Raw genomic sequence first — 27,275 nt, forward strand, 5'->3', positions numbered from 1 at the left:
TTTTCAAGAGGTGTTCGTATTTATTTACCCCTTGAAGGCCATCCTTCTAGGACTTGATGTTAGGTTAAACACTCATGCCCTAAAGTGAATCTCAGCTCTGGGATCTGTGGGATATCTGTTTTACTCTGTTAAGATGTTAACACTCTGATTCCATAATTCTTTGGACACAAAACATTCCTGACTTTTCCTTAGCTAATATTCCTTTTAATCTTTTTTTTTCTTGGTCCACTCATCTGTGTCATATATATCCAAAGTTAGTAAAACATAAATGCACACTTTAAAATGATCTATTAAAGTGTAACTATCAAACAGGTCAAGAACTAGAGTATCAGAAAGTAGGTGGTTTGCTGGAGGGCTGAGAAGTTACAACCATCTCGTAAGATAGTCATTTCCTTGCTGTTCTTTGTAATTTTACATATGACACTTCTTGTTTTGCTTCTCTCAGCATTATGCTTGTTGTGTGCCATCCGTGTTGTTGTAGATGCCTGTAGTTCATTTACTTTCATTGTTGCTTCATATTCCATTATACGGCTATACACTTCTATAAAGGTTTTTATGATGTCTTTTCTCTGCCTTGGACCAGTTTTCTCTCTGTTAATAGTGAAGTCATATTTTAACTAGTAAATTTTTTACCTAAAAATTATTTGCAATTTAAATAAGGGATTGAAATCAATAATTAAGTTTTCTTATCTTCTGTTTTTTTTTCCTCCACAAAACCAGTCTGTAATATATTATATGCCTGGTTATCAGAAAAGTTAATTAAACAAATTCAACAAATACTTGAGCATCTTCTACGTAGAAGATGCCAGGCTGCAGCACTTTATAAACATATAGTTATTTTATTCTTTATATATTGTTATGCAGATATGTATATGTGTTTAAAAAGATCATAATACAGAAAGGTATAAAATGAAAATTTTGACTTTCTGTTCCCTCAGCCCTATACCCGGTGTTAATTATCCTTTCTAGAAAGTAATAATCTTATATATCTATAACCTTAAAAAGAATCTTCTTGCATGTCTTTTACACTTTTTAACTTAATAATATATCCTGAAGATTTCAGTGAAAGTTAGCATTTAATTAGGAAACTGTCAGAAACCTAAATTAATAAAACTAAAAATAGAAACAGGGCCTTTGTATTCTCATTCTTCCGGATTTATTATCAAAGCAATAATCTTGAGAAACACTATGGCTTTGACTTATTAGAAGTCTGATTTATTTACAGGATATGATAAAATTTACCTATGGGAAACCATATTTTCAATTGTTACATATCTGTATTATTTATTCCTTAGGCATTGCTGGAGACCATGTTTGGTATAAAAGTGATTATAACAGGTGATGCGTTTGTTCCTGGGGAGAGAAGTGTCATTATCATGAATCATCGGACAAGAATGGACTGGCTGTTCCTGTGGAACTGTCTGATGAGATATAGCTACCTCAGATTGGAGAAAATTTGCCTCAAAGCTAGTCTCAAAAGTGTTCCTGGATTTGGTAGGTTATTCACAAATTATTTTAAGTTGTTCATTTAATATGTTACTCCCAGACACCCACCCTAAAACTACACAATAACTTGTTAAACTCCACTTAAGTATTAAAGTCATTCCCATTTTTTCCTCACTAGCCTAAAAACATGGATCCAAGAGATTAAATATTTCAAAAAAGATTAAAATAATGTTGAGAAAATAAGCTCTTCTCAAGATAAGGGTCCCAGAGAGACCAGCACTTTGAAGAATATGAATTAATAGTTCAGTAACTTTTTATTGTATGTTATGCTTGTGGTAATTTAGGCCAGAAAAAAATGAACTGATTCATTCACATTCATCTAACAAATATTAATTGGATACTACTAGTTGCTGGCATTTTCTGAACTTTCCTAATCCATAGCTTTTTTTTTTTTTTTTTTTTTTAGAATTCCTAGCAGTGCAACATGCCGTATGGTAGACAAGTAGGGATATTTCAGCATTGCATGTTACAACTTAATCTTCCTCCACTTAATGTGAAATGGGGTGGGGAGCAGACTACATATGTATTAAACCAGCTATTCACATATGGGTATATGAAAACTCCCTGACAGCTTTATCTATTACATCTCCACTTCTGTGGTTTCCAATGTAACATTGATTATTTGAATTCTTTGCTTTCTAAAATTTGTGAGGGCAAAAAGGTAGGTGTTTTCCTCAGGATGGACTAGTTAGGAGGTTTATACTCTTGGGACACTCTTTAGGGTTAACATCCCCATAAAACTAGCATGAAACTGCAAGGCATTTTATGACCTAGCCTCAGAATTCATATAGTGTCACATCTGCGGTATATTACTGGCGAAGGCAGTCACTATCTTCAAAGATTCTAGGGGAGAGCAGAGAGAAATGTCGAAGACCTTACCAGTATTTCCAAAACTGCCACTTCCTTTAAAAGGACTGATGAAGAAAGAAAAGAGAAGACCCATGTTGCCAGTAGCAAGAATAACATCTTGTTTGTTCTTGATTCTACATAAAATATAGTAACAGAATATTAAAACCTTATGCAGATGAGTTTGAAAATTTATATGAAATCAGGAAGTTACATACAGAAAAATACAACTGACAATTTTGTCAACAGTGACAAAAAATTTAAGCAGTCTTGTATCTAATAAAGAGATTAAATCCATAATTAAAAGTCTTCTTAACAAAGGTTTTTTTGGACCTTTGTCCAAACGACAGCAGCCTGATTTTTCTCAGACTTAAAAAAAGTGATCAAATAAATCACTCATCTCTTCAGGATGACTAGGAAACAATACCATAACCTTCTAATTGCCTTAACTAGAGAAATAAATTCTAAGGCCTTAAGAGTAGAGGGGCATGAACAACTAAGAAATAGCACAAGCAAAAGCATCCTCAAAAAGAAAAAGCCTAATACTAAGTTCCAGAATACTGAACACAGGTCAGGACATACTGGTTCACAACACATGCTATAGGGAAATGATTATAGAAAGACATGTGACCTGAAGACGCAGCCTCAGAGAAGCATTACTTTTGAAGGAGAATCAGATACAAAGAGAAGAGTTAGCTCCCCATAGAGGTGTGGCAGTGAGGAAAACAAGGAAATTAAAGATCCTGCAGGAAGAAAAAGAGGGGCAAAAAATAATAGCCTTTCCTCACTCCTCCCCCAATAAACCTACAAAAACTGCCATAAAATAATTGTATATCTATAAAAGAAATCTCTTAAGTGAAGGGCAGAACTGAAAAATCCAAAACCTACACTGTAACACGACACTCTTCAACTGAATGAAATGTCATCAAATAAACATTTGGGAGTATGGGGGCAAAAAACCACTTTGAGAAATACAAAGAACAATAATGGTCAAGAAGACAAGAAAAAAATATAAGGAGAATGGATTGAATTAAAAAAAAAAAAAAGACAAGAAGGCAAAATCCTACCAGAAATGTATAGGAAAACAGAATTAAAATGAGGAAAAAAAATATCCAAAAGTAGTTGAAATGGAAGGTAGTCAAAGGAGGTCTGACATATATATAATTAGAGCCCCTAAAGAAGACAATTGGACATATAACCCAAGAAAACATTTTGGGCATAAATGAGGACATGAGAGGCACTTCCAGGATGACAGCATGAGTAGCTGCCCAGTGAAATGGTGAAAATTCTAAAACAAGTCATTGGAAATTCAAGAAAGTTTACCAAGATTTGCTAAGAACAATGAGAATCTGTGGCATTTGAAACAACACATTTTCTTTTCCTTCCACCCCCCAGTTTAGTCAGACAGAAACTTCACTTCAGACTGGCACAGCCAAAAAAAACAGGCCTCCCTCCCTCCTTCTTTGGCTCCTCATTGGATGGCTTTCTTCCACAAGTCCTGACTGTCTTCACTGGAATAACTTCATATTGATTATACAATGACTGGGCTCTGTGGTTTTCAAGAAAGCAAATTAAGCTAGAAGTCTGCGGTAAAATAAAAATTTTACATCTGTATATGAAGGAACAGTGAATTTGAAGTACAAGAAAAGTGGTTGCATTGTCACTTAATGCCAAAGTTTTATTTCCATTTAATATAGTACATAAACATATTTAAAGCCTGCATTCTCCAGTTAGGTATTACTTTGACTCGAACCTAAATACAGAATATTTATCTCCTATTGTGAAATTAACTTTAGAGCAGACATGTTTAGGCAGGATCTAGGAACCATTAAATTTTCTCTTTTAATGTTGTATATACTATTTAACAGCCTTGGCGGGTCCACATTTAATTTATTTAAGAGCTTATATTAAAAAACTATATAAACAAAAAACGAACATGATGAGCATGTGTGGGTCATGCTACAGCAAAGGGGGGAGGAGTAAATATGTAGAGCTTTAGAATGTGTTCTAACTTAAGTTGCTACTAACTTAAAATAAGGCTACTTACATTTGTAACAATCTATGTAAGTCTCATGGGTAACTACAAAGCAAAACCTTGTAGTTAGATACACAAAAGAGAGAAAGGAATTCGAGCATACCAGTGCAGAAAATCATCAAATCACAAAGGAAGAGAACCAGAGAAGAAGAGAGGAACAAAGGAACTATAAAATAGCCAGAAAACAATGAACACTATGGCAATAAGTGCATGCCTATTAATATTTACATTAAATGTGAATGGGCTGAATTCTCAATGAAAAGACAGAGTGACTAACAAGACCCATCTATATGCTGCTATAATACCTCACCTCAGATGTAAGAGTACACACGGACTGAAAGTGAAGGGATGGAAAAGATGCACATGGAAACCTACAGAAAACATAATCCATGCACATGGAAACCTAAAGAAAGCTAGATAAAGACTAATTAAGAGACAAGGTCATTATATAATGATAAAGGGGTCAATCCAATAAGAAGATAGCAGTACAGTAATAATATGGGACTTTAAAACCCACTTTTATCAATGGATAGATCATCCATCCAGACAGAAAAATCAATAAGGAAACATTGGCATTAAAATGACATAGACCAGACAGACTTTACAGACCTATACGGAACATTTCATCCAAATTCAACAGAATACACATTCTTTTCAAGTAACACATGGAAACATTCTGTAGGATATGTCAATTGTTAGGCCACAAAACAAGTTTTTGTTTTGTTTTGTTTTGATTTTTAGTTTTTATTTAAATTCCAGTTAGTCAGGGTGGGAGAAAAGATGGCAGAGGAGTAGGGGACCCTATTCCATCTGGTCTCTGGAATTGAGCTGGATATCTACCAGACCACTCTGAGCACCCATGAAATCAGCCTGAAATGTAAGAAAATAGATCTGGATCTTTAACAAACAGAGTATCTCAGGTGGTTGGTTTCGAGGTATGAAGTGGGGAGCCGTGATTCCATGGGCAGATATCAGAGGATAAACAGCAGCGGGAGGGAGCCTGGCTTTGGGGATCCTACATCTCTGGTGAGTGACAGTTTTGCATGCTGGGGACAGGGCACAGACTCCCAGACCGGTAGCGGCGGGGAAAGGACGTTAGGGCAACCCCCAGGACAGAAACCCAGAGCGGTAGGGTCGTGCGTGCGAACTGGAAGCAGCTGGCAGTTTTAGAAGCACAAAGGGCAGAAATGTGCCCTGACCTGAAGGCAGGACTGGGGGCGCTGCGGAGGGGCACACTACCCAGGACACTGCAGTTTATAGCAGCATGGACAGAAATGGAGATAGTGTGCAATCTCTCTGCTCTGAGGCAGAGGGTTGGAAACAGTCTCTTCTGCTCTGACTCTCGGAAGAGACGCGGAAAGCTGCCAGAGAACAAAAGCCTCAAAAACTGGTTCCCACTGAGCCCATCCCCCTCCACAGGGGGCAGGGCAACTCTGCCCAAACAGGGTTGCCTGAGCAACAGCGCCGCAGGCCCCTCCCACAGAAGACAGGCTGGGAGAACAAGAGGCCAGCAACCCTAAGGTCCCTAGAAAACAGGTACATCTTGCTTGGGATCTGGTCAATAATTTGGACGCTATACATGCCCTCAACCACCCATCAACAGAATGACTAGGAGGAGGAACCCCCAAAACAGAGAATACTCAGAGATTATGACTTATGCAGCAGATTTACAAATGGATGCAGATATAACCAAGATGTCGGAGATGGAATTCAGGCTAGCAATTGTAAAGACAATAGCTAGAATGGAGAAATCAATTAATGGCAACACAGAGTCTCTAAGGGCAGAAATGAAAGCTGAATTGGCAGAACTTAAAAATGCTATCAATGAGATCCAATCTAATCTAGATAATCTAACAGCTAGGGTAAGTGAGGCAGAGGAACGAATAAGTGACTTGGAAGACAATTTAATAGATAAAAAGGGAAAAGAGGAGGCCAGGGAAAAACAACTCAGAATCCATGAAAATAGAATCAGAGAAATAAGTGACACCATGAAGCATTCCAGTGTCAGAATTATTGGAATCCCGGAGGGAGTGGAGAGAGAGGACTAGAGGATATATTTGAGCAAATTATAGCTGAGAACTTCCCTAATCTGGGGAATAAAACAAACATTTTGTGTCGTAGAGGCAGAGAGGACCCCTCCCAAGATCAAGGAAAACAGGCCAACACCCTGGCATATAATAGTAAAACTCACAAATCTTAGAACCAAGGAAACCATCTTAAGGGCAGTTAGGGGGAAGAGATTCCTTACATACAGAGGGAGGAACATCAAAATAATCTCAGACCTATCCACAGAGACCTGGTAAGCCAGAAAGGCCTGGCAAGACATATTCAGGGTATAAACGAGAAGAACATGCAGCCAAGAATACTTTATCCAGCAAGGCTGTCATTTAGAATGGATGGAGAGATGCAGGGCTTCCAAGACCAGCAGAAACTGAAAGAATATGTGACCACTAAGCCGGCCCTGCAAGAAATATTAAGGGGGGGTCCTATAAAAGGAGAAAGACCCCAAGAGTGATATACAACAGAAATTTACAGAGACAATCTATATAAACAATGTCTTCACAGGCAACATGATGACAATTAATTCATATCTTTCAGTAATCACTCTCAACGTGAATGGCCTAAATGCCTCCATAAAACGGCACAGGGTTGCAGATTGGATAAAAAGACTGGACCCATCCATAAGCTGTCTACGAGAGACTCATTTTGAACCTAAAGATACATCCAGACTGAAAGTGAAGGGATGGAGATCCTTCTTCCATGCCAGCGGACCTCAAAAGAAAGCTGGGGTAGCATTCTTATATCAGACAAATTAGATTTTAAAGTCTGTAGTTAGAGACACAGAAGGACACTATATCATTCTTAAAGGGTCTATCCAACAAGAAGATCTAACAATTGTAAATATCTATGCCCCCAACATGGGAGCAGCCATCTACATAAGCCAACTGTTAACCAAAACAAAGGGTCATATTGATAACAATACATTAATTGTAGGAGACCTCAATACTCCACTCTCAGCAATGGACTGATCATCTAAGCAGAAAATCAACAAAGAAATAAGAGCTTTGAATGACACACTGGACCAGATGGACCTCATAGATATATACAGAACATTCCACCCTAAAACAGAATACTCATTCTTCTCGAGTGCACATGGAACTTTCTCCAGAATAGACCACATACTGGGTCACAAATCAGGTCTCAACTGATACCAAAAGATTGAGATTATTCCCTGCATATTCTCAGACCACGATGCTTTAAAACCAGACCTCAATCACAAGAAAAAATTTGGCAGAAATTCAAACACTTGGAAGCTAAAGACCACTCTGCTCACGAATGTTTGGGTCAACCAGGAAATCAAAGAAGAACTTACACAATTCATGGAAATCAATGAGAACGAAAACACATTGGTCCAAAACTATGGGATACTGCAAAGGCGGTCCTAAGGGGGAAATACATAGCCATCCATGCCTCACTCAAAAAAATAGAAAAATCCCGAATTCACCAACTAACTCTACACCTTGAAGAACTAGAGAAAAAGCAACAAACGATGCCTAAGCCATGCATTAGAAGAGAAATAAGATTAGAGATCAATGAATTAGAAACCAGAAACACAGATCAGATCAACGAAACTAGAAGTTGGTTCTTTGAAAGAATTAATAAGATCGATAAACCACTGGCCAGACTTATCCAAAAGAAGAAAGAACCCAAATTAATAAAATTATGAATGAAAGGGGAGAGATCACAATAACACCAAGGAAATAGAAACAATTATTAGAAATTATTATCAACAACTATATGCCAATAAACTGAGCAATCTGGATGAAATGGAGGCCTTCCTGGAAACCTATAAGCTGCCAAGACTGAAACAGGAAGAAATTGACAACCTGAATAGGCCAATAACCTGTAACGAGATTGAAGCAGTAATCAAAAACCTCCCAAAAAACAAGAATCCAGGGCCTGATGGATTCCCTGAGGAATTCTACCAAAGAAGAAATAATACCTATTCTACTGAAGCTGTTTCAAAAAATAGAAACAGAAGGAAAACTTCCAAACTCATTCTATGAGGCCAGCATTACCTTAATCCCCAAACCAGGCAAAGACCCCATCAAAAAGGAGAATTTCAGACAGATATCCCTGATGAATATGGACTCCAAAATCCTCAACAAAATCCTAGCTAATAGGATTCAACAATACATTAAAAGGATCATCCACCACGACCAAGTGGGATTTATCCCCAGGATGCAAGGGTGGTTCAACATTCGCAATCAATGTGATAGAACACATTAATAAGAGGAGGGAGAAGAACCATATGGTCCTCTCAATTGATGCAGAAAAAGCATTTGACAAAATACAACATCCTTTCCTGATTAAAACTCTTCAGAGTGTAGGGATAGAGGGACCATTCCTCAAGTTCATAAAATCCATCTTTGAAAAACCCACAGCAAATATCATCCTCAATGGGGAAAAGCTGAGAGCCTTTCCCTTAAGATCAGGAATACGTCAAGGATGCCCACTCTGAGCGCTATTGTTCAGCATAGTACTAGAAGTCATAGCAACGGCAATCAGACAACAAAAAGAAATAAAAGGTATTCAAATTGGCAAAGAAGTAGTCAAACTCTCTCTTTTTGCAGATGACATGATACTTTATGTGGAAAACCCAAAAGACTCCACCCCCAAATTACTAGAACCCATCCAGCAATTCATTAATGTGGCAGGATACAAAATCAATGCACAGAAATCAGTTGCTTTCTTATACACTAACAATGCAACTGTAGAAAGAGAAATTAAAGAAATGATTCCATTTACAATACCACCAAAAACCATAAGATACCTCGGAATAAACCTAACCAAAGAGGTAAAGGATCTATACTGTAGGAACTACAAAACACTCATGAAAGAAATTGAAGACACAAAAAGATGGAAAAATATTCCATGCTCATGGATCGGAAGAATAAACATTGTTAAAATGTCTATGCTACCCAGAGCAATCTATACCTTCAATGCCATCCCGATCAAAATTCCAATGACATTTTTCAAAGTGCTGGAACAAACAATCCTAAAATTTGTATGGAATCAGAAAAGACCCCGAATCGCCAAGGAAATGTTGAAAAGAAAAACAAAGCTGGGGGCATCACGTTGCCCGTTTTCAAGCTATATTACAAAGCTGTGATCACCAGGACAGCATGGTACTGGCACAAAAGTAGACATATAGACCAATGGAACAGAATAGAGAACCCAGGTATGGATCCTCAACTCTATGGTCAAGTAATCTTCGACAAAGCAGGAAAAAACATGCAATGGAAAAAAGACAGTCTCTTCAATAAATGGTGCTGGGAAAATTGGACAGCCACATGCAGAAGAATGAAACTCGACCATTCTCTAACACCATACACAAAGATAAACTCAAAATGAATGAAAGACCTCAATGTGAGACAGGAATCCATCAAAATCCTAAAGGAGAACCTTTGACATCGGCCACAGCAACTTCTTTCAAGATACATCTCCAAAAGCTAGTGAAACAAAAGCAAAAATGAACTTTTGGGATTTCATCAAGATAAAAAGCTTCTGCACAGCAAAGGAAACCGTCAATAAAACAAAGAGGCAACCCACAGAATGGGAGAAGATATTTGCAAATGACACTACAGATAAAGGGCTGGTATCCAAGATCTATAAAGAATTTCTCAAACTCAACACCCAAAAAACAAATAAGTCAAAAAATGGGCAGAAGACATGAAAAGACACTTTTCTGAAGAAGACATACAAATGGCTAACAGACACATGAAAAAAATGTTCATCATCATTATCCATCAGGGATATTAAAATCAAAACCACATTGAGATACCAGCTTACACCAGTTAGAATGGCAAAAATGGACAGGGAAAGAAACAACAAATGTTGGAGAGTTTGTGGAGAAAGGGGAACCCTCTTACACTGTTGGTGGGAATGCAAGTTGGTACAGCCACTGTGGAAAACAGTGTGGAGGTTCCTCAAAAATTTAAAAATAGAGCTACCCTATGACCCAGCAATTGCACTCCTGGGTATTTACCCCAAAGACACGGATGTAGTGAAAAGAAGGGCCATATGCACCCCAATGTTCACAGCAGCAATGTCCGCAGTAGCCAAACTGTCGAAAGAGCCAAGATGCCCTTCAACAGATGAATGGATAAAGAAGATGTGGTCTATATATACAATGGAATATTAGCCATCAGAAAGGATGAATACCCAACTTTTACATCAACATGGATAGGACTGTAGGAGAATATGCTAAGTGAAATAAGTCAAGCAGAGAAAGTCAATTATTATATGGTTTCACTTATTTGAGGAACATAAGGAATAGCATGGAGGACATTAGGAGAAGAAAGGGAAAAATGAAGGGGGGCGGGAATCAGAGGGAGAGATGAAGAAACAAACAGGGTTTTAGAGGGGAGGGGAGGGGGGATTGGTTAGCCCAGTGATGGGTATTAAGGAGGGCACATATTGCATGGAGTAGTGGGTGTTATACGAAAACAATGGAACATGGATCACCACATCAAAAATTAATGATGTATTGTATGGTGACTAACATAACATAATAAAATTTTAAAAAGATAAATAAATTCCAGTTAGTCAACACAGTGTAATATTAGTTTCAGGTATACAACTTAGTGATTCAACACTTCCATACAACATTCCATGCTCCTCACAAGTGCACTCCTTAATCCCCATCACCTATTTCACCCATCTCCCCCACTTACATCTCCTCTGGTAATCAGTTCTCTATATTTAAGAGTCTCTTGTTTGGTTTGCCTCTCACTAAATTTAAGAAGATTGACATCATATGAAGCATCTTTTCTGATCCCAACAATATGAAACTAAAAGCCATTACAAGAAGAAAACTGGAAAATTCACAAATTTTTGGAGATTGACAAACCAGTTGTTCAATAGCATGTTGTTTAAATAAGAAATCAAAAGATAAAAAATATACCTTGAAGCAAATGGAAATATACTAAAAAACAAAAAAAGTTCCAGGCTGTGGGAAGAGCAGTTCTAAGAGGGAAGTTCATAGTGATAAATGCCTACATGAAGAAACAAGAAAGATGTCAAATAACCTAACTTTACACCTCAAGGAACTAGAAAAAGAGGAACAAATGAAGCCCAAAGTTAGTACCGAAAGAAAATAATAAGGATCAGGTGCAAATAATGAAACCAAGTAAAAAGACAATTTGGAAATGTAATCAAATTTTTTGGAAAATGTAATCAAAGTGGACAAACCTTTAGCTAGAATCACTCAAGAAAAAGAAATCACAAAATTAGAAATGAAAGAAGAGTTGTAAAAACGGATACCACAGAAATACAAAGGATCATAAGAGACTGCTATGAACAGTTATATGCCAACAAATTGGACAACTTAGAAGAAATAAATTCCTAGAAGTGTAAAACTTAGCAGGACTGAATCATGAAGAAATAGAAAATCTGAAGACTAGTAAGATTTCATCAGTAATCCAGAACCTCCCAATAAACAAAAGTTCAGGACCAGATGGCTTCACTGGTAAATTCTATCAAACATTTAAAGAATTAATACCAATTCTTCTCAGTCTCTTCCAAACAAAAGATAGGAGGGAACACTATTGAAGTCATTTTACAAGGCCAGCATTACCCTCATACCAAAACCAGGTAAGGATGCCTCAAGGAAAGGACATGCCAGTATACCTGATGAACACTCGTGAAAATCTGCAACAAAATATGAGCAAAGTGAGCTTAAGAATAAATTAAAAGAATATATGACATGAAGGAAATGGCGTTTATCCTCAGGCTATTTTAATGCACTGCTTATTTCTCAAAGCAAAATATTCTCTTCAGTATTCACTAGACTTTACATTAAGAGTCATGCTTATAAAACAGATTCCTTTGGTGATCATTTTACCTTTGGATGAGAGTTTTGTCCTCAATAAATGCCACAGTCTGAGAATTAAAAAAAAAAAAAAAAAGAACTCATACACCATAATCAAGTAGGATAAGAGAATAAAACACTTTGGAATAAATTTAACAAAGGAGGTGAGATAACCTGTACACTGAAAACTGTAAGATATTGATGAAAGAAATTGAAAAGAAACAAAGGGAAAGGTATTTGGTCCTCATGGATTGGAATAATTAATGTTGTTAAAATGTCTATACTACTCAAAGCAATGTACGGATTCAGTGCAATCTCTATCAAAATTTCAATGGTATTTTTCACAGAAATAAGCAATCCTAAAATTTGTATGGAGCCAAAAAAAGACCCCAAATAGCCAAAGCAAAATCATGAGAAAGAACAAACCTGGAGGCATTACACTTCCTGCTCTCACAGTATATTACAAGTCTATAGTTAGCAGAGCAGTATTTGCATAAAAACAGACACAGATAAGTAGAACAGAATGGAGAACCTAGAACTAAAGCTATGCAAATATGGTCAATTAATTTATGACAGAGGAGTGCAGAATATACAGTACACATTACTGAAGAATAAATGGTGTTGGGAAAACTGGACATTAACATGCAAGAGTTAAACTGGACCACTATGTTACAACATACACAAAGATTAACTCAAAGTGGATTAAAGTTGAATGTAAGACCTGAAACCATGAAACTTGATTTTATGGATTTGACAACAAAAGCAAAAATAAAGAATGACAACATTAAACTGAAAATCTTCTGTACAGGTGACGGAAACCATCAAAATTGAAAAAGCAATCTACCAAATGGGAGAAAATATCTGCACATATGTCTGACAGTGGGTTAGTATACAAAATATGTAAAGAACTCCTATAACTCAATAGCAAAGTAAAAACAAACAAAAAACACACCAAGAAACCCCCAGCAAATCTGATTTAAAAAATGGGCGGGGGATTTGAGTGGACATTTTTTGAAAGAAGACATACAGATGGCTGACTGGTACATGAAAAGGTGCTCAACATCACTAATCATTAGGGAAATGTAAATCAAAACCATAATGATACATCATTAAACACCTATTAGAGTAGCTACTGTCAAAAAGATGAAAAATAGTGTTGGTGAGGATATGGAAGAAAGGGAACCCCAGTGCACAGTTGGTGATAATTTAAATTCGTTCAGCCGCTTTTTCAAAGCCATATGGAGAGTCCTCAAAAAATTAAAAACAGAGCTACCATATGATCCCACAACTCCACTTTTGGGTATTTATCTGAAGGAAAAGACACTAACGTGAAAAAATATATGCACCCCCATGTTCATCGCAGTATTATTTACAGTAGTCAAGATATGGAAACAACCTACCATCCACATTAGTGGATGAATGATAAAGATGTGAGATAGGAGATTGTTGGGAAGATGGGGAAGTAAGAGGACCCTAAGCTCACTTTGTCCCACTAATACAACTAGATAACACTCACATTAGGGTAAATAACCCAGAAAATAACCCAAAGACTGACAGAACAAACTCTATAACTAAATGTAGAGAAGAGGTTACATTGAAGAGGGTAGGAAGGGCAGAGACGCAGTGGGGAGGGAAACCACAGGACTGTCTCAGAGAGGGAGGGGCCTGTGGGCACAGAGAGGGGAGAGAAAGAGATTGTCACACCAGGAAGCCCTCACAAGGAAGATGAATCCCCATAACATTTGGCTTTGAAAACCAGAGGGCCCTAATTTTGTGAGTTCTTATAACCAGCAGGGCTTAAAGCCTGGAATTGAAAAAATCAGTGGGTCAGCTCTTGGAGAACTGGGAGGGCAGAAGGTGAGAGAAAACAGAGTCCATGCCCTTAAAGAGACAGCATAACAAGTAGCCTGGAGAGAGAGAGCGTAGAAGCAGCAGTTTGAAAAATGCCTTAGGTGTATGGGATGGAGTATTATTTACTAATCTCAGATAGGATCCCTGAGGGACAGAGATCACTGGGAGACTCCTCCAGATACAAAGGAGTGGGCAGGAGTTATTTCCCTTTCCCATCTCCCAGCATAAACACATGACCACCTGCAGTGCAGAAATTTACTACTTAACTTGCTTAGCTTTGCGGATCTTCCGCTTCCAGCTAGACTTGCCTCAGTCCCAGGTCAACTGCTCTTTCCCTTCCCCAGAAGACAGCACAAACCTTGCCAATACCTCATTGTGGGGCCTTGGTACCCACAGCAGTAGTGGGTTCCCTCTTATGGAGGACTGGTGTGTAAACCTTGTTAAAACTGCGTGCCCCACCCCCAGCATATCGCAGATCCACCCCATCTAATACACTCTTGACTGGAGCCCATTCAGACCAGGGCCACAAGCAGGGGCCACCACCACTCCAAAGTGACTCCTGCCCTCCCTGACACTACTCAGATTGCAGCCCCAGCAGTGAGCTGGGGGCCAACAGGTGGTCTGATTGCAGGCCCTGCCCACCAACAAAAGCGTTTCAGGGGACACCATGGGGGATATCACCCTGCAGTTTGGTGCCACTGCATCTCTGACAGATGCCTAGTCTGACTCAACTCAAGCCTAAGGCAGCCTCAGACTGGCCCATTAACACCACAGGGACCAAACAGGCAGAGAGCCGCTGCAGATGACTGAACTGAAGGAAAAAGCAGCTTATTCAAAACAGCAGAGCACACATACCACATATAGGAGCTGCCCTTGAGTCACCAGTTTCCAGTAAATGGGACACTGTACTGTAGGGCACTACAGGACCTCTTCTTCATAAGGCCACTACTTTCAAGAGTAGGAGACATAGCTGACTTTTCTAACACAGAGAAACAGACACAGGTAACAAAATGAGGAGATAGGAATATGTCCCAAATGAAAGGACAGGACAAAACCACAGCAAGAGACCTAAGTGAAATGGAGGTAAGTAATAGTCAAAAAGATATTTACTGGACTTGAGAGAAGAGTGGAGGACATCAGTGACACCCTTAACAAAGAGATTAAAAAAAAAAAAAGTAATCAGAGATGAAGAACACAGTAAATGAAATTAAAAATACACTAGATGGAATAAATAGCAGGCTAGAGGAAACAGAGAAATCAGTGACCTGGAGGACAGAGTAATAGAAAGTAATCAAGATTAAAGAGAAAAACGTTTATGCAAATAGAGGATAGACCTAGGGAATTCAGTGACTCCATCAAGGGCAGTAACATTTGCATTATAGGGATCCCAGAAGGGGAAGAGAAAAGGGGACAGAAAATTTATTTGAAGAAATAATAGCTGAAAACTTACTGAATCTGGGGTAGGAAACAAATTCAGATGCAGGAGGTACAGAGATCCCCCTACAGAATCAACCCAAGGAGGTCCACACCAAGACACATAGCAATTAAAATGTCAAAAAGCTGAGATAAAGAATTTTAAAAACAGCAAGAAAAAAAAGTTACATACAAGGGAAGCCTCAAAGCTATCTGTGGATTTTTCAGCAGAAACTTTGCAGGTTAGAAGAAAGTGGCATAATATATTCATAGCGCTGAAAGGAAAAAAAATCTGCAACTGAGAATACTCTGTCCAGCCAGACTATCATTCAGAATACAAGGAGAAAGTTTTCTAGACAAACAAAAGATAAAGGAATTCATCACCAATAAGCCAGTCATACAAGAAATGTTGAAGGGGACTCTTAGAGTGGAAAATAAAGACCATAAGTAAGAGTAATAAAAGTAGAAAGCACAAAAGCAGTAAAAGTAAGTATACCTGAAAAAATCAGTCAAGTGACTCACAAAATAAAAATTAGGTAAAGTATGACTCTATATACCTAAAATGTAGGGGGGAGAGGAGTAAAGAATAGGTTCAAACTTAAGGGTCTATTAACTTAACATAGACTGCTATACACAGAAGATGTTATCTACAAACATAGTGGTAATCACAAATCAAAAACCAGTAATAGATATATAAAAAATAAAGAGAAAGGAATCCAAGAATATCACCAAAGAAAGCCAACTTATGAGAGAAGGGAGCAAGGGAAGAAAGGACCAGAGAAGAACTATAAAAATAACCATAAAACAAGTAACAAAATGATAATACATACCTATTAATAATTATTTTGAATGTAAATGGACCTATTGCTCCAGGCAAAAGACACAGGGCGATGGATTGGTTAAAAAAATAAGACCCATCTTATATGCTGCCTACAAGAAACTCATTTTAGACCTAAAGACACATACAGATGAAAGTGAGGGAATGGAGAAGCATTTGTCGTGCAAGTGGATATGAAAAGAAAGTTGGGGTAGCAATACTTAGACAAAAGAGACTTTAAGAGCATAGGGGCGCCTGGGTGGCTTAGTCGTTAAGCATCTGCCTTTGGCTCAGGTCATGATCCCGGGGTCCTGGGATTGAGCCCCGCATTGGGCTCCCTGCTCAGCAGGAAGCCTGCTTCTCCCTCTCCCACTCCCCTTCCTTCTGTTCCCTCTCTTGCTGTGTCTTTCTCTGTCAAATAAATCTTAAAAAAAGAAACAAAAACAAAGAGTGTAACAGACAAAGATACTCTATAATCATGAAGAGGACTATCCAAGAAGATATAACAATTGTAAATATTTGTGCATCTAACATGGGAGGACCCAAATACATGAAACAGTTAATAACAAACATAAAGGAGCTAGTTGATAGTAATACAGTAATAGTAGGTTACTTTAAAACCCCACTTACATCAATGGACAGATCATCCAAACAGAATATTGAGAAGAAAACAGTGGCTTTGAATGATACCTTGTACCAGGTGATTTAACAGATATATTCAGAACATTTCATTTCTGAAACAGTGGACTTCACATCCTTTTCCTTCTTTCTTTTTTTTTTTTAAATTTTATTTATTTATTTGACAGAGAGAGAGCATGCACACACAAGCAGGGGGAGCAGCAGAGGGAGAGAGAGAAGCAGACTCCTCTCTGAGCAGGGAACCCAATGCAGGGCTTGATCCCAGAACCCTGGGATCATGACCTGAGCTGAAGGTAGATGCTTAACTGACTCAGCCACCCAGGTACCCCTGCACATCTTTTTAAAGTGCACATGGAACATTCTCCAGAACAGATCACATATTAGACCACAAAACAAGTCTCAACAAATTAAAAATCAAAATCATACCACGCATCTTTTCTGACCACAACACTGTGAAATTAGAAATCAGCCACAAGAAAATATCTGGAAGTTATTGAATAATGAATGGGTCAACCAAAAATCAAAGAGGGAATAAAAAAAATACATGGAGATGAATGAAAAGGAAAACACAACAGTCCAAAATCTTTGGGACATAGCAAAGATGGCTTTAAGAGGGAAATTTATAGCAATATGGGCCTACCTCAAGAAGAAAAATCTGGAAAAAAAGAAAAATACCCCTGACACCTAAAGGAACTAGAAAAAGGAAGAACAAACAAAACCCAAAACCAGTAGAAGGAAGGTGGTAATAAAAGATTAGAGCAGAAATAAACAGTAGAACAAATCAATGATGCCAGGAGTTGGTTCTTTGAAACGATCAACAAAATTGATAAATCTTTAGCCAGACTCATCAAAAAAATAGGGGATTCAAATAAAATCAGACATGAAAGTGGAGAAATAACCAATATCACAAAAATACAAAGGACTATAAGAAAATATTATGAAAATTTGTAGAATGGGAAAAACTGAGAGCTTTCCCACTAAGGTCAGGAACAAGATAGAGATGTCCATTCTCACCATTTTTATTTATTCTATATAGAGAAAACCCTAAAGATTCCACCAAAAAACTACTAGGACTGTTACATGAATTCAGTAAAGTCACACGGTATGTGTGTAGAAATCTGTTCAGCAATTCCATATATTACTTTTTGATGGCTGAGTAATATTCCATTGTGTGTGTGTGTATATATCATGGAATATTATTCAGCCATAAAAAGAATGAAATCTTGCCATTTGCAACAATATGGATGGATTCTAGAGGGTGTAATGCTAAGTGAAATAAGTCAGAGAAAGACAAATACCATGATTTCACAAAAACCCAAATGAACAAAGGGGAAAGAAAAGAGAGACAAACCAAGAAACAGACTCTTAACTATAGAGAACAAACAGATGGTTGGTTACCAGGGAGGAGGAGGGGTGGGGACAGGTGAAATAGGTGAAGGGGATTAAGAGTACACTTATCATGGTGAGCACTGAGTAATATACGGAATTGTTGAATCACTATAATGTACACCTGAAATGAAAATAATACTGTATGTTAACTACACTGGAATTAAAATTAAAACAAAAACAAACGGTGTGAGTTACATACACACAGAGGAATATTATTTAGCCATAAAGTAAACCCTGCCTTTGAGACAACATGGATGCGCCTTGAGGGTATTATGCTAAGTGAAATAAATCAGAGGAAGACAAATATCATATGATCTCATTTATATGTGGAATCTAAAAACAAAATAAAACAACAAAAACTAGCAAAAACTGAACCTCAGATACAGAGAAGACATTGGTGGTTGCCTGAGCCTGGGGGTTGGGGATTGAGCAAAATACATGAAGGTGGTCAAAAGGCACAAACTTCCAGTCATAAATAAGTTATGGGGATGAAATGTACAGCATGGTGACTATAGTTAATAATACTGTATTGAACATTTAAAAGTTGCTGAGAGAATAAAGTTCTATCAGAAAAACAGTTGTATCTATTTGTAATGATGTTAACTAGACATATTGTAGTGATCCTTTCCCAATACATATACATATGGAATCAGTTTGTTTTATATGGAATCAGTTTGAAATGAATGTTATATATCAGTTACATTTCAGTTGCAAAAAGTAGTACTGCTTTATTGGGTAGTTATGAGGATTAAGCTCCAGTAGAGTGTTATTTGCTGCTGCTTGTTACTTTTCTAGTCCCATTCAGAACATCTACCCTTCCGCCTCTTGCCTTATAGAGGTCCATGTTAGACCTCTCATTTTTCCAGTGTCTCAGAGACCTGTTCTCCCACCACCTAACCTGTATTTCCTCCTACTCTACACTGGTATAGTCATTTTTATCATCACAAACCTTTCTCTTCTCTTCTTATGAGTTCCTATTTAAGTATTTCTTCTTAGCTTTTCCATTTGTACATTTTCCCCCCACATGAGTTATAAGCTCCTTATAGAGGGTCTTTCACATTGTTAGCTCTTAAAAATTTGTAGACTTGATGAGATTTCATGAAAATGCAAAATTTAATGAGAACTGATTTTGGATCAGACAAAAAAGATTTTAGAACCTGTAAAGAAGTGCAAAGAAAATTAAGCAAGGCAAAAATGTAGGCAGCAAGAAACCAAAACAAAACACAAAATACAAACCAAACCCCCAACAGAGCAGTTTGCAAATGAGAGTATTAAAGCTGGAGTTTGCAGGAGGAAATGAAAGAAAGGGAAAAGAATGGAAACATCTTAGTGATCACCTATTTCCTGCTTCAGACTGTGCTAGGCTTAGCTTGTTAAGTTGGGCATGACTTCAGGGAGTATTTAATATTGCTCTTTATAATTATTATTTCTAAAATAAATGCTTGCTTGCCAGATGTTTAGAATTTTCTGGTCTATTTAGTTCATTTGCAGGTGACTAAAGAAAATATTTTATATCTGTGGTGCCAGGTTGGAGAATGAATGAGAGTTTGGAATTTGGAAGTTCTTTTCCTAGAGTATAAAAGTAACAGACTAATACAGTCTAGGAAAGAAATCAGTAGTAGTGTTTAGATTCCAGGTCAGGTTATAAAGAGCTTTGGTAAAGTTAACTAAAGAGTTCAGAGTTTGCTAAGATAGAAGAAATTAAATTTTAACCAAAAAAAAAAAGTCCTGTAGTTAGGTTTCAGTGGTTTGTAATGGTGGTATATCCAAAGATTTTAATTTTTAGCCAACTTTGTAACCACTTAGTAACAATTAATGAAATATTAACCAGAAGATGTCATAAAAAGTCCTTTTGCCTGGTACAGAATCACCAGGCAAATGGACTTTTTGTTCCATTTGTGCCCACACAAGTCATGACTTCTTGATTTTTCTGGGTTATTAATTATACTTGAATGGCAGAAGAGTTTGAAGTCTTTCCAAAGTATAAAGAGGAATAAATATTAAAGAGATAGTGATTTAACAAGTGGCCATGTTGTGTATTAAATTTAAAATCTTCCTGACCTGACATTAGTTTCAAAGTAAATTGTCATACAATTCGGTAATTCCAAAACTGCAGAATAGAATGGTGAAAACTGGGAAAATCACAGATTGTGACATAAACTTTTAGGAAATATGTAAAATTGTGAAATATGATTGTTTGGAATGAGATCAGGGAGAAGTAGAAATGACAGCTTGGCCTCTGATGAATGCTTCTATGCATTCAGTTTGTTAAAGGCTTGTGGAGACTGTGAGTGTATGTCCGAAGTTCCGGTGGTAGTCTGCTTTAGTAGAATAATTGAAACCGAGTAGGAGGGTACTCATAAGTTCGGCTCCCAGAATATTAATCTGTTTGCTAAAACATTAAATATTTTTTGCTCAATTTGATTTACAGAAATAACTTCAATTTAATTAAATTATTTATTTCATTTTATTTATTTTTTTTACTGCTGTTTTATTTTAAAATTTTAAATTTATTTTATTTTAAACACCAAGGGGTGTTATAAAAGCATTTGTTTTTGAAGATCCTGAATAAAAACAGTTGGTTAAAATCTATTGTACACCTCACCAGTGGCCTACAGCAACAATAATTATAGCGTACCTTACTAGTAAACATGGAGGTGCTGCAACACAGGGTGGTATTGATGCAAAGATAATCATTTTATGTGGTCAAGTTTTTCATTTTAACTGTTCTTCATTAATGTATTTTAAGGATTAGTAAAGTACATTTTGTTGAAAAAGATGTTGCTTCTGTAGTTTTAAGAATTACTAAATTGATGTCACCTTAGCTTTTATAACTATTCTATATTAAGTACAAAGAATGGATATTTTCCTATTGAGGTATTTATAGTTTATTAATACCAAACTTAATACCAATCTCCTAAGAGAGGGAAAATTCTCTCTTACCCAACTTCCTCCTTTTGACATTCTCTAAAACTAAAATCATCTTTGACTTCATCCAGTTTGGTGGACTCTTTATTTTACCAATTTCATGCTACATATTGAAAGTATCATTCGCCATGATCAAGTGAGATTTATTCCAGAGATGCAAGGATGGTTCAGTCTCCACAAATCAATCAATGTGATACACTACATTAACAAAATGAAGGATAAAAATCATACAATCATCTCAATAGATGCAGAAAAAGCACTTGACAAAATTAAACGTCCATTCATGATAAAAACTCTGAATGATGTAGGTTTAGAGGTCAACTAATAAAGGCCATATGTGAAAAACCTACAGCTAACATCATACTGAATGGTGAAAACCGAGAGCTTTTCCTCTAAAATCAGGAACAAGACAAGGATGTCTTGCCACTTTTATTCAACATAGTACTGGAAATCCTAGCCGCAGCAATCAGATAAGAAAAAGAAATAAAAGCATCCAGATTGGTAAGGAAGAAGTAAAACTATCACTACTTGCAGATGACATGATACTATATATAGAAAACCCTGAAGACTCCACCAAAAAGCTGTGGGAACTGATAAATGAATTCAGTAAAGTCACAGGATACAAAATTAATATACAGAAATCTGTTGCATTTCTATACACTAATAACAGAGTAGCAGAAAGAGAAATTAAGAAAACAATTCCATTTATAATTGCACAAAAAATAATAAAGGAGGTAAAAGACCTGTACTCTGAAAACTATAAAACATTGATGAAGAAATTGAAGATGATAACAAACAAATGGAAAGATATTTTATGCTCATGGATTGGAAGACTTTATGTTGTTAAAATGCCAATGCTAGCCAAATTCAGTGCAATCTTACCAAATACCAACAGCATTTTTCACAGAACTAGAATAAAAAATCCTAAAATTTGTATAGAACCACAAAAGATCCCAAATAGCCACCCCTCAAAAAAAAAAATCTTAAGAAAAAGCTGGAGGTATCATAATCCCAGATTTCAAGATATATTACACAGCTGTAGTAAAACAGTATGGTACCGGCACAAAAACAGGCATATAGATTAATTAAAGAACCCAGAAATAAACCCAGGTGGATAGTTCACTAATCTATGACAGAGGAGGCATGAGTATACAGTAGGGAAAAGACAGATAAATGGTCCTGGGAAAACAGGATCACTTTCTTACACTATACACAAAACATAAACTCAAAATAGATTGAAGACCTAATTGTGAGACCTGAAACCATAAAACTCCTAGAGGAAAACACAGGCAGGAATCTCTTTGACATGGCCTTTGTGACACTTTTCTACATCTGTCTCCTCAGGCAAGGTAAACAAAAGCAAAAAGAAAGTGTTGGGACTATACCAAAATAAAAAGCTTTGTACAGTGAAGGAAACTATCAACAAAATGAAAAAGCAACCTAATGAATGGTGGAAGATATTTGTAAGTGATATAACCGATAAGGGGTTCATATCCAAAATATATAAAAAGCTTATATAACTCAATACCAAAAAAAAAAAAAAATCATCATCATCATCCAGTTAAAAAATGGGCAGAAGACATGAACAGACATTTCTCCAAAGAAGACATACGGATGACTAATAGATACATGAAAAGATGCTCAACTAATCATGAGGGAAATGCAAATCAAAACCACTGAGATATCACCTTCTATTAGAATGGCTAGTATCAAAGAGATAAGAAATAACAAGTGTTGGCAAGGGAGTGGAAAGAAAAGAACCCTTATGCCCTTTTGGTGGGAATGCAAATTGGTATAGCCCCTGGGGAAAACAATATGGGGCTTCCCCCCAAAATTAAAAAAAGAAGTATGATCCAGTAATTCCAGAACTGGGTATTAACCCAAAGAAACCAAAAACACTAATTTGAAAAAATATATGCAACCCTATATTCATGGAAGCATTATTTACAATAACCAGGATAGGAAGGCAACCCAACTGCCCATCCATAGATGAATGAAAATGTTGTATATATACAATGGATATTACTCACCATAAAAAAATGGAATCTTGCCATTCGTGACAACATGGGTGGATTTAGAGGGTATAATGCAAAGTGAAATAAGTCAGACAGAGAAAGACAAACACTGTATCATTTTACTTGTGTGTGGAATCTAAAAAACAAATGGACAAAGCAGAAACAGACCCATAAATAGAACGAACTGGTGGTTGCCAGAGATGAGAAGGGTGGAAGTTGGGTAAAATGGGTAAAAGGAGTGGGAGGCATAGGTTTCCCATTACGGAATGAATAAGTCACAGGTATGAAAAGTACAGCATTGGTAAAATAGTCAGTTGTATCGTAATAGCACTGTACGGTGACAGATGGTAGCTGTACTTGCGGTGAGCACAGCTAAAAGATAGAATTGCCAAATCACTGTGAAACTCATGTAACAATGTGTGTCAACTATACTTAACAAAATTATTAATGTTGCTTCATGACTCAGAAGAGGAATAAATTTCTAATTGGAGAAATCTCTCACAAGACTTGGTATCACTAACACTCCAGTCCCACTAGTTTCTTTGGTACAACCAAGACATCAGTTTTATTACCTATATTGGGTAAGTGTGCTCATCATCCAAGCTAACAACTGCTTGGGCCTTCCTGGAAGAAATCTCTTCAGTGAGCATATTTAAAGCTCCCTCTGTGACCTTTTCTTAAAGGAAGCTTCTAGTCAAGGATCCCTAGCACTTAATAACTATACTGTAGCTGTTACTCTCATAGCAAACTTTCTTGTGGCTTAGCCGCAAGAAATTGATTAGTGTCTGGCTTCCTGTTGTATCTAAATGATAAAAGATTTCACAGCATCAACCTTCTTCCCTGTGTTGTTGCACTTATTACTAAACACCTAAAGGCCAGAGATGAGGTTTCACTAATTTTGACAGTGAATTGTTTTTTATCTACACATCCCATGACAGATAAAAGTACCTGATACTGGCTTTCTCTGCCTCCTAATAGCCAATCTCGAGACCAAAGGGAGAGAGTCTGTCAGGAGGCTCTGGGGAAAATTTCCTCCTTCATCAAAGGGCAAGAGTTGATGAAGGGAGGTTGGAGCTGCCCCTTTCCTACTTGGGACATTACTGTTAGAGTACATCATACTTGGAGCTGCTGCAACTGTCTTGTGTCCAAGAGGATGGAGGAGTAGAATGTGAGAGCCTGGCCTCTGAACCAGCCTTGAGGCCAGCTTTATTTTATGTGAGAAACATAAATCCAGATTGTTTATATGACTTCCAGATTAGTATTCTGTTATTTACAGCCAAAAATTTGCTTTCCTCATTTCACCAAGCTCTTAAAGAAAAGTATCTAGTGATTGATTTACTCATTAAGTTTTATTAAATGCTTATTATGAATCAAGATCTTTATATAAAAACCATCAAATGAAATAGAGTATGTTAAACATATTTTAGTTCTGTGGCTAGATACCACATTCATACCTGTGTATTTTCAAATACAAAGCGAAGATAAGTTTCATCTTCGCAATTCTGCTAGTTGCATAATAAGTTCTTATAATTGTTGATTTTATAGTTTTACTTGCCGGAGTTGCTTGGCTGAAATGAGTTTTGATGCTTTTGTTGTTATTGGGGAGGGAGGGAGGGAAACGCATTGGGAACAAAGGTTCAATTCAGTTAAATCATGTGCCAGGCAGTATACTAGGATTATACTCCTTTCTAGGATTACACTGAGAACTAAGTAATTTTTTAGGATTGCATTGAGATCTAAGTAATTTAAATGAAGGTTTTGTTTTGAATTTGTTAGCTGACTTCTCAACAAAACTCAAGTCCTGTGCTGTCTGGAAGTTTACAGTTTCTTTGGGTGGGAGAAATTGCTCTGGGCTTTAAGGTCATCCACTCAATCACTTACTGAAGTTATTAAAAAAACTGGTTACCTAAATTGGATATCCCATTGATGTACACTGTCTCTAACACCCCAGTCTGATTGCATTGCTTCAGGCTGCTTGGCATCCCAAATGTAAGTTATGAAGCATATTTTGATTCCAGACCTTTTAGTACCCCTAGGTCTACTGAAAATGAAGGAATTCCTTTGCTTAAATTAATAAGTAGGCTTTAAAAATTATCTAAAAAGAATGCTTTTATGACAGTGATTTTTTAGGAGAAAGCAGTGAAAGAATTTGGGGGGAACTTTAGGGTTTTGTGTCTGTTTTGCATTTAGTGGAGAAGAACAAACAAAATAGATCTTTCAGTGATCAGTTTGAGCCAACTTTGGAAAGGGTACTTTATAATAATGGTAAAAAGATAGGAGAGATGGACCCAGTGGACCCTGTAGTTTGTGTTTTTACCTTGATGTCAATAGATAATTTGACTCCAGTGCCTTCAGTTGTCCTTTCACTTGTGGCTAAATGAGGTATCCCTCAATTGCAAATGTTTGTTTTTTGTTTTTTTTACAGAGAAAGGCAACTTTGCAATAAGGAAAAAATGAATTGGCTGTTAGATTTATTATATATGTCATCATTAAGGGAGTTAAAAAAAAACTGGTTTTTCCCTTGTTTATTCCTTATCATAAATCATACAGAAAATATTTCCCTTGTGCTTGAAGTCAGATATTTCTGAGTGTTATACTATTGTGTAATGAACACCAGGCAGGGATATATGATGTAGCCAAGAATTAGAATGTTCTTCCACAATAAAAATAATGCCAAAACTATATCTTAGAAATGTTATTACTGATAATCTTTAACTATTATGGTATAGTAAGTGAATCCTGAGAATATTAAGGTCTTTGAGTTTAGAATGCAAAGTGGCCATTATTTATTTTTATATATATATATTTTTTTAAATGAAGCAAAAGTTTGGATCAACAAATAGTTGGTTCTTAAATACCTTTTCATATGGAATAATTTTAGATTTATAGAAAATTTGCAAAGATAGCACAAAAAAATTTTTCTATTTTCTTCACCCAGATTCCATGGGACTTGTGTCAAAACAAGAGATTAACATGGGTATAATACGATTGACTACGGACCTCATTCAGATTTCAGATGCCCTTTTTCTGTTCCAGGATCCAGTTGAAGATCCTGTAATTTCTTTTAGTCCCCATGTTTCCTTAGTCTTCATTCTGTGACAGTCTCCTTCTTTTGATGCTTTTGAAGAGTACTGGTTGGATATTTCATAGAATGTTCTTCAATTTGGTTTGTATATTTTCTCATGATTAGTTGGGGGTTATGGGTTTTAGGGAAAAGCACCACAGAAATGAAGTGTTCTTCTCATCAGGGAGATCCATGATATCAACATGGCTTATCACTGGTGATGTTAACTGTAATCATTTGGTTTAAGATGGTGCCTGCCAGCTTTCTCCACTATAAAGTTGCTATTTTTCCTTTTTATTTTTTTTTATTCACTAACAACAGCCCACATACAATGGCTGGGGAGGGGGCACTAAGCTTTACCTCCTAGAATGAGACGTATCTACATACTTTATTTGTAATTCTGTAAAGATTTGTCCCTTCTCATTTATTTATTCACTTAATTATACCAACTTGTTGATATTTTTTTCTTTCAGTTATAATTCAGTATTATTTATTTTGTTGTTGACATTGTGTGACTTGGGCCAGTGGGATGTCTTGCAGGTTGGCTCCTGTGTCCTTTTAGGCCTCCATTTTTTTTCCCCCCTTTTAACTTTCTAGTGGTACAAGATTCTTGTATTTTCCCTACCACAGCCCTTGGCTCAGCATTTCTCTAAGGAATCCTAGTTTCATTTCTTAAAGAATGCTATTAGAAACTAAGATCTCGGCACTGATGGTGCTCTGTAGTAGTTTCCTATTAGTGCTTGTACCATGATTGGAGTGGCTTAAACAGTACACATTTATCATCCTGCAGTTCTGGAGGTCACAAGTCTGAGGTGGCGCCCATTGGGCTAAAATTAAGGTATTGGCAGGACTGGTTTCTTTCTCTAGGCTCTGTATAGAATCTCTTTCCTTGACTTTTC

General features: G+C 36.8%; 1 protein-coding gene across 6 annotated transcripts in view; it reads left to right on the forward strand.

The window, feature by feature from the left end:
• LCLAT1 (lysocardiolipin acyltransferase 1) overlaps positions 1-27,275 on the forward strand; it is a 190,670-nt gene that overhangs the window by 78,723 nt on the left and 84,672 nt on the right. For all 6 annotated transcript variants that reach the window (XM_035000840.1, XM_035000846.1, XM_035000844.1 and 3 more), the window contains exon 3: positions 1,296-1,494. In XM_035000840.1, coding sequence (XP_034856731.1) covers positions 1,296-1,494 — 199 coding nt within the window. The remainder of the gene's footprint in view (positions 1-1,295; positions 1,495-27,275) is intronic.

Source organism: Mirounga leonina, unplaced genomic scaffold (genome assembly GCF_011800145.1).
Source record: "Mirounga leonina isolate KUSES-001 unplaced genomic scaffold, KU_Mleo_1.0 Mir_125, whole genome shotgun sequence".
NCBI lineage: Eukaryota > Metazoa > Chordata > Mammalia > Carnivora > Phocidae > Mirounga > Mirounga leonina.